The sequence below is a fragment of the Pinus tabuliformis genome, chromosome X, assembly GCF_031772625.1.
Source record: "Pinus tabuliformis cultivar Carrire ecotype Pingquan chromosome X, CPIR1, whole genome shotgun sequence".
Taxonomy (NCBI): domain Eukaryota; kingdom Viridiplantae; phylum Streptophyta; class Pinopsida; order Pinales; family Pinaceae; genus Pinus; species Pinus tabuliformis.
In genome coordinates, this window is record NC_142308.1 from 688,941,144 (window position 1) to 688,954,159 (window position 13,016).

The window sequence follows — 13,016 nt, forward strand, 5'->3', positions numbered from 1 at the left end:
TATGAATTTATTTGTGTTATGGGACAATTCGTCAGGGTCGGCCAGCAACCAAATAAACCCCACTTGTGCTCAACGTTTTAGTATAAATAGAGGTGGCCTTCAAGTCATTTCAACACACTTGGGATCTCATCCTCTCTACTTGTCTTTGGGTTTTAGTAGGAGGAGAGATCCTAAAGGATAACGCTGCCCTAATCCAGACGGAAAAAGCCGAAACTGTCACAACTGCCGGGAATTGTCGGAACTGCTGGGAATAGCCGGAATTGTCGGAACTGCCAGAACTACCGGAACTACCGGGAATAGCCGAAAATGCCGGAACTGCCAGAACTGTCGGGAACTGCCAAAACTGTCGGGAAAAGCCGGAACTGTCGGGAATAGCCGAAAATGCCAGAACTGCCGGAACTGCCGGGAACTGCCGAAACTATCAGAACTGCCAAGAATAGTCGGAATTGCCGAGAACAGCTGGAACTGCCGGAACTACCGAAAACAGCCGAAACTGCCGGAACTACCGGGAAAGCTGACGCAGAGGGCAAAAGTCGGAACTGTTGGGAACTGCCGAAACTGCCGGAACTGCCGAAACTGCCGAAACTGCCGGAACAGCCAGAGCATCTGTCTCCGAAGGAGAGCAGCATGCGAGGGACAACTAACTAACATTGGGATAGTTGTATGGGACTTAGCAGCAAATACACCAAGCATGTAATGTTACAGCGAACATGCAAGGGACAGCTAGCATGCAACAACAAGCATGCAATGTTACAGCTAGCATGCAAGGGATAGCCAGCATGCAACAGCAAGCATGCAAAGGACAACAAGCATGCTAGGGGCAACAAGCAAGCAAGATGCAGCGAGCACATAGGTCAGTATGGCAACATGGTGCAGCAGTGGCACATAATGCAGTACAATGATGGGTACAGTCATGATTAATGAAGCATGATGAGATGCAGCGTAGTGATGATGGGTGCAGCATGGTGCAGCACGGTGAGGTGCAGCATGATGATGGAATGCAGCACAACGATAGGTGAAGGAGTCACCTTGGAGAATCAGTTGAAGCAGCATGTCTTCAACTGATCTCATGTATCATCTTCTTAGAGATGATCTATGCTCTTATCTAGATAAGTCAAAGTGTTGACTTCTGTTGTAAGCATACTATCTCTCTCTATACTGAACTATTGAAGAACATATAAGAAGAATTGATCAAGGGATTCCCCACATTGGGGTTTGTCCCTGGCTAGCACCACATCTTGTGTCCTCTTGTCTTGGCTTGTCTTCTGCGATTTATGTTTGTGTTCTATCTGCAGTTTACTTTAATACTGATGTGATTGCTAATCTGGAAAAGATATTGAGCTAACTGTGAAAATTGAAATAAATTGCTCTAAGCATAGAACATACCTAAAATTAACATGGTATCGGAGCTGAGGTGAAGACAATGCCCAAGCAAGAGTGAAAGAGCAATCACCGAAGACAGTTGGGAAAGGACAAAAGGATCAGTGGATTCCTCATCCCTCTTCAAATTCACCGAGGGTGAAGTCAAAGCAGAGAATATTATCAGAATGGCGCAGTGGAAGTTTCTGATGGCCTACCTAAAGATCACTTCATTGGGAAGTCCGGATCTAAGGGTGGAAGGAAAGGCAGATGCCTTGGTTGCAATAAGTTCGGCCATTATGCGAAGGAGTGTCCGAATGGCAGAGACACATCTCTTGATGAAGATAACAATCATTCCAGGGACATCTTCAATGATCAAAGGAATGACAGGTAATGTAGGTCATCAAGGAAATGGCCAACTCTTCAAAGAAAGCAAGGAACCCCAGGTATGAAGAATCAAATATTGTTTTTGATAAGATAAAGAAGTGTTATCTTGTATTGGCCCTCTCCTTCAGATTCTTTGGGAATCTGGCTTATTGATTGTAGTGCTTCAAGGCACTTCATCGGATAGTAGGGTGCACTCTCTAATTTGGTAGAGATCGAAACAATCATAGGATTATACTTGGAGCCGATGCAACCTATCCCGAAAAGGGTGTAGGGAATGTTACCCCTCAATTGAATGAGGGTAACTCGATTCATTTACAGAATCTCTTTTATGTACCTGATCGCAAGAAGAACCTGGTGTCCATTTCGGCAATGGAAGTTAATGGTTATAGGGTGGCACTCATCGATGGAAAGGTACGTGTTTGAAAATAGAATTTTCAAAGATGTTTTTGAGTTCAGGGTTGTATCAAGTTGCAGGAAGTCCACTGGGGACCATGTCCATTAACACATAGCACCGGAGGTATGTGAGTCAGATGGTGACAGGGATGCCTGAATTCAAAAAGAGCATGAAAGTACATGTCTGAAATGTACCGCAGGAAAATGTTACAAGGGGACCATTCCCCTCATGTAACAGGTCCACAGGTTTGGAACAACCCGAGGGGTTTGAGATTCATGATCAGGAATCTCACGTAGATTCATGATCAGGAATCTCACGTATGAAAGTGGAAGAAAGCCCTCTATGGCTTGAAGCAAAATTCCCCAGGCGTAGTATGAGAGGATTGATAACTGTCAGATGAAGCTGAGATTCACTAAGAGTGAAGCCGATCCAAACCATTGTTTGAAGGTTGTGGATGATAGACCTCTCATACTAGCACCTTCTGAGGACAACCTATTTCAGACAGGTGCAGACCCTCTCACTTGTAGAAGTAAGAGGGAGTTGGATTCCGGATGTGGAATGGTAAACAGCAAGCCCGTGACTACCTCGAGCATCTTAACTTTCAGAAGTTATATGGTGATGATGTCGGACCAGATTTGGGAAATGCCTTTGAGTTCCATAAACTCATTTGCATTGATGTTCTTGGTGAACTTCTGTCCGGACATATGTTTTGCAGTTAGCATGGTGAGCTCATATTTGATTGAGCCTCACTAGAATGGTGCCAAGAATCTTCTGAGATATCTTTGGGGCACAATCTCTCATGGATTGAGATTCACTGCCGGAAATATGAAAGTACATGATTATTCGAATGTTCACTGGGCAGGCAGTGTGGAGGAACACTAGAGCACTTCTCAGTGCTGGTTCTCTTTGGATTCTGCTTCGATATCATGGATGAGCAGGAAGCAGAAGTCAGTTGCTATAAGCACCGCCGAGACCGAATACATAGCTACGAGTATGATCTTATGTGAAGCTGCATGGTTGCAGAAGCTCTTAAGTGAGTTGTTTGTACACATGAATACCACTGTGATTCTCTGTGACAACGAGAGGGGGATTCGATTATTGAGGAATCTCGTATTCGATGATTGCTCCAGCAGATAGACATCAAATACTGCCTTATCTGGGATATGGTAAGTCGATGAGCGAGGAGGCTCCATCACATTAAGACTGATGTATAGGTCGCAGACATTTTGTCAAAGCCCCGGGGAAAGGTCAAATCTATGACTTTCCTGAACAACTTGGAGTCGTTGAGAGACCTTATAAGGGTCCTACATGTTGCATGCATTGAGCTTTGGGAGCTCTAGGGGGGCTTGGGGTATGCACTGGAGCAACATACAACCACAGAGTGACTCACCCTCCCCTGGTGGTGTGCTATGTACAAGATGATAGGTTCAACCTTCCCTTGTGATACCCTGTGGCAACTGTGGAACAGGATGATTAGTTCTCCTGTGGACCAAGATGATTAGTTCTCCCGTGGCAACTATGGAACAGGATGACTAGTTCTCCTGTGGGCCGGGATGATTATTTCTCCCGTGGCAACTATGGAACAGGATGATTAGTTCTCTTGTGGGTCGGGATGATTAGTTCTCCCGTGGCAACTGTTGAACGGGATGATTAGTTCTCCTGTGGGCCGGGATGATTAGTTCTCTCGTGGCAACTGTGGAACAGGATGATTAGTTCTCCTGTGGGCCAGGATGATTAGTTCTCCCGTGGCAACTGTGAAACAGGATGATTAGTTCTCTTGTGGGCCGGGATGATTAGTTCTCTCGTGGCGACTGTGGGGCAGGATGATTCGTTCTCCCGTGGACAAGATGATTAGTTCTCCTATCGAGGCATCCTACCCATGCAGTCTGGGACTCATGGGAAGTACCTCTCATCTGATCAATGAGCAGGGAAATGAGGTTAGGGACCATAGTAGTACTATCGATGGACGCATCAATGTATCTACCGTACTCCCTATGCTAGGATGACCTTCATTGATCTGGGACCAATGAAACTAATATGGGATCAGTATGAGTGGTTTGAGACACTCTCTTGTGATATTGATATGGAATCAATAAAATTGACTTCGAGCTAGTAAGAGTGATGTGACACACTCTCTTCAGATGAAACTGACTTCGGGTCAGTAGAGAATTGAATGAGACATTCTCGACCAATTCTTCTTATTCATGATTCAGCAGAGCAGAGTAGAGCAGAGCAATGCAGGGCACTGATGGCAGAGATATTACAGTCGGACATATGGATCAGCGGATGGAGTTCTCCCTAGTTGAGAGGGAGTGTTAAAATTGGCAACTAGGGCCAAACTCCATGTGGGTCATCTTATTAATGGACGTTGATATTATTCTTGGATCCCTCTCATCGAGAGGTGTAGGATTGATCTAAAGATCATCCGATTCCGATAATTATTCATGGAGATATGAATTTATTTGTGTTATGGGACAATTCGTCAAGGTCGGCCAGCGATCAAATAAACCCCACTTGTGCTCAACGTTTTAGTATAAATAGAGGTGGCCTTCAAGTCATTTCAACACACTTGGGATCTCTTCCTCTTTACTTGTCTTTGGGTTTTGGTAGGAGGAGAGATCCTAAGGGATAACACTGCCCTAATCCAGAGGGAAAAAGCCGGAACTGTCAGAACTGCTGGGAATTGCCGGAACTGCAGGGAATAGTCGGAATTGCCAGAAATAGCCAGAATTGTTGAAACTGACGGAACTACCGAAACTACCGGGAATAGCCGGAATTGTTGAAACTACTGGAACTACCGAGAACTGTCGGAACTTCCCGAATTGCTGGAACTATCAGAACTACCGAGAACTGTCGGAGCTGTCGGAACTGCCGGGAATAACCGGAATTGCTGGAACTGCTGGAACTGTCGGCACTGTCGGGAATAACCGGAACTGCCGGGAACAGCCGGAACTGCCGGGAAAGCTGATGCAGAGGGCAGAAGCCGAAACTGTTGGGAACTGCCGGAACTACCGAGAAAAGTCGGAACTGCCGAAATTGCCGGAACTGCCAAAATTGCCGAAACTGTCAGAACAGCGAGAGCATCTGTCTCCGAAGGAGAGCAGCATGCAAGGGACATCTAACTAACATTGGGACAATTGTATGGTACTTAGCAGCAAATACACCAAGCATGCAATGTTACAGCTAGCATGCAAGGGATAGCTAGCATGCAATAGCAAGCATGCAAAGGACAACAAGCATGCTAGGGACAACAAGCAAGCTAGGGACAACTAACTAACATTGGGACAGTTGTATGGTACTTAGCAACAAATACACCAAACATGCAATGTTACAACTAGCATCAAGGGACAACTAGCATGCAACAGCAAACATGCAAAGGACAACAAGCATGCTAGGGACAACAAGCAAGCAAGATGCAGCCAGCACATAGGTCAGCATGGCAACATGGTGCAGCAATGGCACATAATGCAATACAGTGATGTGTACAGCCATGATTAATGAAGCATGATGAAATACAGCATAGTGATGATGGGTGCAGCACGGTGAGGTGCAGCATGATGATGAAATGCAGCACAACGATAGGTGAAGGAGTCACCTTGGAGAATCAGTTGAAGCAGCATGTCTTCAACTAATCTCATGTATCATCTTCTAGAGATGATCTATGCTCTTTTTTAGATAAGTCAAAGTGTTGACTTCTGTTGTAAACGTACTATCTCTCTCTCTGCTGAACTATTGAAGAACATATAAAAAGAATTGATCAAGGGTTTCCTCACATTGGGGTTTGTCCCTAGCTAGCGCCACATCTTGTGTCCTCTTCTCTTGGCTTGTCTTCTACGATTTATGTTTATGTTCTATCTGCAGTTTACTTTAACACTGATGTGATTGCTAATTTGGAAAAGATATTGAGCTAACTGTGAAAATTGAAATAAATTGCTCTAAGCATAGAACATACCTAAAATTAACACTTGTCCCTTGCATATTGTTTATTGTTCAATGTCTACTGTGATCTCCATTTACTGCTTTTGTTAAAGATTTAATGGTTGAAGTTTTTCATGTATAGCTACTTGTTGACTAAAGTATAAAGAAGGAACAATTTATATCAACAGAAGTACTTATCAATTGTGAAAAACTACTCTAGTCATTGCGTCACTAGAATTTCAACACTTTCAGTGGCCAGAGAAATAATAGAGGCAGATTAATCCTTTTCCGGGGTTAAAAGTGACTTAAATAAAATAAAATAAAAGGGAAAAGCTTCTAGAATGGAAATAAAAGTGCTTCTAAAAGGTTGACGAGAGACCCATCAAATCTTTAAAAAGGGGGGCTGGGTAGGTCAGCTAGCGTTTTGGATCATCCAGAGTTATTCATTTGTCATTGTGAAAATTGGGGAAGTTGTCTTCACAGTTTCTTGTGCCTGGGATGAAAACCCTTGGGTACTTTGGTGAGATTGTATGGAAACCCATCTCTACCAATCACTTGGTGAATTCCTTCAGAATTCACAGGTGTATCTATTGGTTTTGGTTATAGTTTTTTGGGCGGCCAGAATCAGTATTGCCATAGTATTTGGCATGTACTTACAGATCCAGATTTAATATAATAAGCCTGAGATTTGCTGCATGTGTATCTTGTTTATTTGAAGTTGCTGCAATTCTGGGATTTCATATTGCCAAAATTTAATTGTTGTGGTGTAAATTCTGCAATTTGATTGGTTATTGAATGCAGAAATTTATGGTATCATTTTTTGAAGTAAAGAACAGGGTAATTTGGTCGAATTATTATTTGGGATGTCACAATCTTCTGTTACCACTCTTTGGCTACAAGATGTGCCATTATTGATGTACATGTATATTTCTTTATGACGAAATATATGATGCACTTTCAAAAAAAATAAACATTATAATTTTGAACAAGGAAATAAACAAAGACATCTAAATTTCAAAGAGCAGGAGCCACAACAACTAATCACATTGTTTTCACCAATGGAAAATTTAAATTTCCCATGGAGGTTTCTCTTTTACTTTCACAGTGAAGGGACTAATTGATATTAAATTACACTTCCCTTTTTCTTCAGTTATTTTATGCCTCTATATTCTTATTAAGGATAATGTAAAAAATGTCCTCGAATAGTTATATATATTATATATCACAGTAAGCTTAAAAGAAGCCACAACTAGTGCATGGGTTCCATATTTGATCCTATTTGTCATCACCCTAAAGGACACTTGTAACATGCTCTCCTGTTCATTTGCATTTCATTCTTAAAAGAAAAAAATAACAAACATGCTATTGTTTAAATAAGTAATCCAAAGGAAATTTTACAAGATGAAATTGCCAGGCAATTTCTCCTATATATCAGATGTTGAATAGATGAATATATGTGCAAAGACCCAACTGCAAAAAGATGAAACCTTGAACTGACCTGTCGAAGCTCCCCATAAATATGTATTATCCGACACCCTAGCTGAATTAATTCTGGAGCCAAGATAGGATTGTCCCCACAAGAATCCAAGGCTAAGAACGAAAGCAAAAGCAGCCACAAATCCAGCAATTCTTCCTCTGCTACCCTGTATTCTATTTCCAGTAAGTAACCCAAGGCAAGGACAATTTCCTTCATTATCTTTATAGCCAATGTTTCAAGGCCTGGACCAAAAACCTGTTCTTTGTTTCCAAATCTTTCAACGAGTTCATTCCTAACCCTGTTGTCAACTCCAGCAGCCACTCTTGTGCACAAAGTGGGTACTAAAGCACCCAATTGAAATATTGTATTGTATATCCTCTTCAAATAATTAAAGTGTGCTTGTCCTGGTGTATCCTCTGTAGGTATATAAATTCTATCATCCTTCACAACGCCAAGCAAACCATTTATAGCTACTACTGTTGACTGAGCATGTGACATGTGATGAAACTTCTTACTCTCTTGAAGATCAATGAATCCTTCACATTTTTCAAGATCTGTCTGCAACGGTTCCACGAACTCTACAAACAGATTGAATAAGGGCTTACCCGTGACCTTCTCTTGCTTATTGAGGTACACTCCTGCCTCAACAGACGTTTGTGTGCTTTCACATGTATTACTAGTTTTTGCAATACCTTCGCTTTTAGTGGAACTTCCTGTAGAATGAGTTGTATCCTGCAACTCCTTGTCAGGGTTTATAGCTTCTTGTGATTCTCCAAATATTCTTGATGATTTTATTTTCACACTGCCAATGATATGGGAAGCATTAGTTCCTTGATTTTTCTTCCTCTGAATAAAAATACTCAGAAGCCTCCCAATCGCATGCAAGGCAGTTGTCTTACCTTCTTTTCTTAGATAATCTAGTTTCTGGAATAAAGATTTATGATAGCTTCCAAGAGCGGCATGTGGATCTTCTCTTTCATGTTCCCTGGATGAAGCCAGTTTAGCTTTCTTATTTGCTTTTATGATTCTTTGAGATTCAACATGGCTGCAACTTTTGCAAACATTTAAATAGCCATCAATATGGACAGAGTGAAATAATCCAAATGCAAATATGTCTTCAACAATTCCCAACAGCCTTGTCCTCCAGATATATACAGCATCGTTCTTAAAGCAATCTTTGGAACTGAATTCTTCTGTCAGGACAACTAGGAGTGACATTAATGCTTCAAGCAGTTTTTCCACAATGACAGGAAAAACGTTCTTTGGATTAGGATGTGACCCAAGATACCTCGTAAAGGATTCTAACACTAAACATACAATCTTCAGCAGAACAAATTGGTCATCATCTGGAAGCTCTTTGGAGAACACTCTTTGGCCTAGACTAGCTGCTGCCAAAGCTGAGGAAGCCCACAAATCCAAAGTGGGCCGGAAGTACCTTCCATGTAGAGAAAACAAAACCTCTACAGCTTCTGCAAATTCTTTCATAAGAACTCTTGGAACAATCATTTCCGATTCAGTTTTGGAATGTTCAAGTGATATGCATGGAAACCCATTGTGAATTTCTCTCTTATTATCTTGAGATGATACTGCTGCTGTGAGCACACAATTTATCGGACGCATCAGGTTTGGTGAAAAAATTGCTCTCTCCAAGTATTCAGACTGCAAACACCACTTAAATATTACCCAGCATCGAGCATCCAGACAACCATCTTTCTGTGTTAATATTTGTGGTGCACCATTCTGCTTGGTTGATGAGATTAGAATTGATTGTATCCAATCACAGATTAGCAAAACCAGCTGCGGCCTGCCCATCCAGCTTTTCTCCCATGGCAAACTCAAATTCAAGCTCTGCTGTTGATCTTTAAGGGATTCCATAAACACATATGCTAAGTCAATCTTCCTGCACATCCAACAACCCTTGTAATCATTAAGACGATGAGGAGCTGAAACTAACATAAATATGATGCATTTAAATACATGCCTAAGTTCAATTCGAATGTTCAAAAATGAAACAATCATCAAAATGTGCCGATAATTTTCTACGGCAGTGTCTGTAATACATATTTTGAAATAATAACAAATAGTTCTGCATTACAATGTAGTACCATTTGGCAGCACGTTAGAACTTAGAAGTGCAATATTGTAGATTGTGATGCCATGCCAATTGTTCAATTACGAGAATACTATGCACATCGTCGTTTTGAGCAAGTAGACTTATTGTCATTTGCCCTGCTTCTGTATCAAGAATGTAGTGTATATACTTAAGTTCTTATATTGACTATCCATTTAGCTACCACTTTTTTACATTTAGGCTTTTGCAATTCAAAATATCTAGATAATTTGTGAAACATTATCTCCATAAGTGATGTCCTGTATGCTTAGATCAGTCCAAATTAAAGCACATACATGACGACTCTTCTACGTTCTCAAAATGAGCATATTGTCTAGAGCTTATAAAAAACATTTGAGCTTCACATAACTAATGAAATTTACTTAATTCGCAGTCAGTAGTCCAATTCTCGAATATATTTGACATTCATATTAGCTCATTATTTGTTTTCGAGAGGGTTGTTATTACATACCATGTTTATGCACAAAAATTGTAGGTTATAGCACTAGAACCTTTCGGCTCCAAGACTATGCAGGAATCTATGACCAACTTGTCCGTTGTGGTAGGAGAAATTGTAACTTGAGAGTTAGATTAGTTCAGACCTGCGAAAAGGACCTTTGGATCATGTTCTCCAGTCCCATAGTTTTTCATATTGTCTATTCAAACTCCTGGATTATCGGACTTGGAGAAGTATTAATATATTTTGATAATGTTACATCTGTGTTCTGGGAGATTTGGCCTGGATTCCGATAACATTGAGATTTCCAGTTGCAAGGAGTTGCAGAATTGAATCATGCATATTCTTGTAAGCAGGGCATTTCTCTAGTGAGTATTCTGTCTTCTAGTGTGTTTTGATTGCATATCTTTAGTGTGCGTATTCCTAAGGAGTTTAAGGCTAGCCGGTCTCCCGGTTTTGCAATGGAGGTTGTGTGAGTTGGAATTTAGGGTTAGCTGTTCTCCCGGTTTTCCAATGGAGGTTGTGTGAGTTAGTTCTTATTTCACGGATATTTGTCCTCCTATTCTATGTGATGACTGAGTCTGGGTTCAGTTGTGGCTCCTGGTTAGGGTTGATGTTACATTCATAGTTCAAGGAGTTTAGGGTTAGCAGGTCTCCCGGTTTTGCAATGAAGGTTTTGTGAGTTGGAGATTAGGGCTAGCCGGTCTCCCGGTTTTGCAATGGAGGTTGTGTGAATTGGTTCTTGTTTCACCGATATTTGTCTTCGTACTCTATGTGATGACTGAGCCTGAGTTCAGTTGTGGCTCCTGTTTAGGGTTGATGTTACATGTTATAGTTCATACATTTTACTTTTATCTTGAATTGCTTCATTATTCCAAAGAGCATCAGTTGTTGCATCTCCCGATAAATTTTTCAAGTCTGAGCAATGAGTTGGGAAATCTGACAACCCCCATTCTTTTGAACATTTTCCCTTTTTATTGTTTATTTATCTATTTATGCATTACAATAAAGTAATATACAACTAACCTCTCGAGTGGTACGTCTTTGTTATGCAGAGACCTCGGGAGACTTAAACTGGAAAAGTGTTGGGGATCATCTCCCTCTCCAACAAACTTTGTTCGAACCCCATCGTGGATTGTCTCATCTGTAGTTTTGATGAATTTATCTAAGCTCGCTCCTTGCTTACCTGAGTCATTGTTAGTATTGAAGTTTCTACAGTCTAGGCTCTTCTTTCTCCTTTTCCTGTCAGCTGTCTGATGACAACCCATTTGTTTTGTATGGTTTTCAGGACATCCCAACTCGTGCGAAGTTACTATTTCTTCGTCATTCAATCCGGCGGAGGCAGCAAGGGCGCGTTTTCTCTTTCTCTTGAGCATCTGACTCTGCATCCGGATTTTCTTCTTGAAAGGGCGAACATCTTTGGGCTTGCGACTAATTGCATACCGCCCAAGCTGCTTTACGCTCCATGATGCAAACAACCCCATTGTCATGTACAGATCCTTTTCAACGTTCAGTGTTCACCCTCACTAAACTTTTCAACGTTCACTGTTCACCCTCACTAAATAATAGAATAGAAAGAGCGCCTGGATGTGCTCCGACTTCGTTTTACTGCATTCTTGATTTATTCGATCAAACATTGCAATGGCGGCGAAATCTTTCAAGTATATTATTCTGGGAGGTGGCGTTGCAGCTCGCAGAGAAAGCTGAAATATGAAGTGCGATTCTGTGGTAGAGCCTGACCAGGAAACGAGTTACAGAGTTCCACGTTGAGTCCAGCCTTCGATTCAACCATTTTTCGTCATGGGACCCCGCGCGGCGACCCCTTCCTCGTTCCGTTTGATTCTGTATCTGTAAATCATTAAATCGCTGTCAGCAGAGAACCACACGACGCACTTCGATTTATGCATCGCATCATTTCAGTTTTTATGGCGAAGTTAATGAAAGGTTAAGAAAAACAATTTGGCCAGCATATTTCGAATTAGCAAGCTTCGTTCATCATAATACCAAATTACTCTGGTTGGTTACAAATACATCAATCAAAAATATATATGAAAAGACTTTTCTTAACATTTAATCTATTCACAATAGAATTTCCCAATTAAAAAAAAAATCATAACTATTGCAATTGAAAAATGATTTCTATGTTTTTATTGTTGATCATCAAAAATGGACAATCATGAAACTTCCTTTCCCTATATGTTTAACAACTTAGCGTTATTTTTCAAATGTAACAGAGGTACTCATATTTGGTTAGTTGAAAATGTTAAAATATAATAAATTTGAACTCCAAATTATGTGAAAACTTTTACCTTTTACAAATATCTTTTTTTGGAGTTCCAAACAAAAGGTAACTTTATTCACATTTATTTTGGAAATTGGATTGAATTTCATGTATTTTTAGACAAAGTAGTTGTATTTGTTTGACCATATCAACAAAATGGGGCGACAGATCCTGATTATATGATTTATCATGACTTATGATTGTACTTATAATTTTGTACTATTATTTATGTTCATATTTATACTTGAGAGACATATTATATGTAAATTTTAATAGTCTCCCAACTTAGAACAGTTTTTTTTGATAGCTCAACACAAACAGTGGCATGACCACACTTACAACATATGCTTACAAGTATCTACAACACTTACAACATATGCTTACAAGTATCTACAACATGTAATTTTCAACTCTTTAATGAAAATTATATTTATTTATTTATTTATTTATTTTTCAAATTATTTTTTAAATATATATCACCTATTTAGAGAAATTGAAAATCTATGACTTTTTATTATTTATTTACCATCCCACAATATACTAATCTTAAAAATAAATAATATTTTTAATTATTTCCTAAATATATAAATATGTAACACTTATTTTGGGAAATTCAAAATTCACGACCTTTTC

The 13,016-nt window shown here is 40.2% G+C and overlaps 1 protein-coding gene across 3 annotated transcripts in view; it reads right to left on the minus strand.

The window, feature by feature from the left end:
* The window catches only part of LOC149141845 (Urb2/Npa2 family protein), a 257,141-nt gene extending 245,092 nt beyond the window's left edge, over positions 1–12,049 (minus strand). For 2 of the 3 annotated variants that reach the window (XR_016264824.1, XM_089449600.1), the window contains exons 1-2: positions 11,129–12,045; positions 7,557–9,435 (exon numbers count right to left, since the gene is read on the minus strand). Coding sequence is in view for 1 of the 3 variants with exons in the window: in XM_089449600.1 (XP_089305726.1) it covers positions 7,557–9,435; positions 11,129–11,592 (2,343 nt within the window). In the remaining 2 variants the exon portion in view is untranslated. Of the gene's footprint in view, positions 1–7,556; positions 9,436–11,128 lie in introns of all 3 variants that reach the window. The other variant, XR_016264825.1, reaches the window with a different exon arrangement.
* Positions 12,050–13,016: the final 967 nt, after the last annotated feature.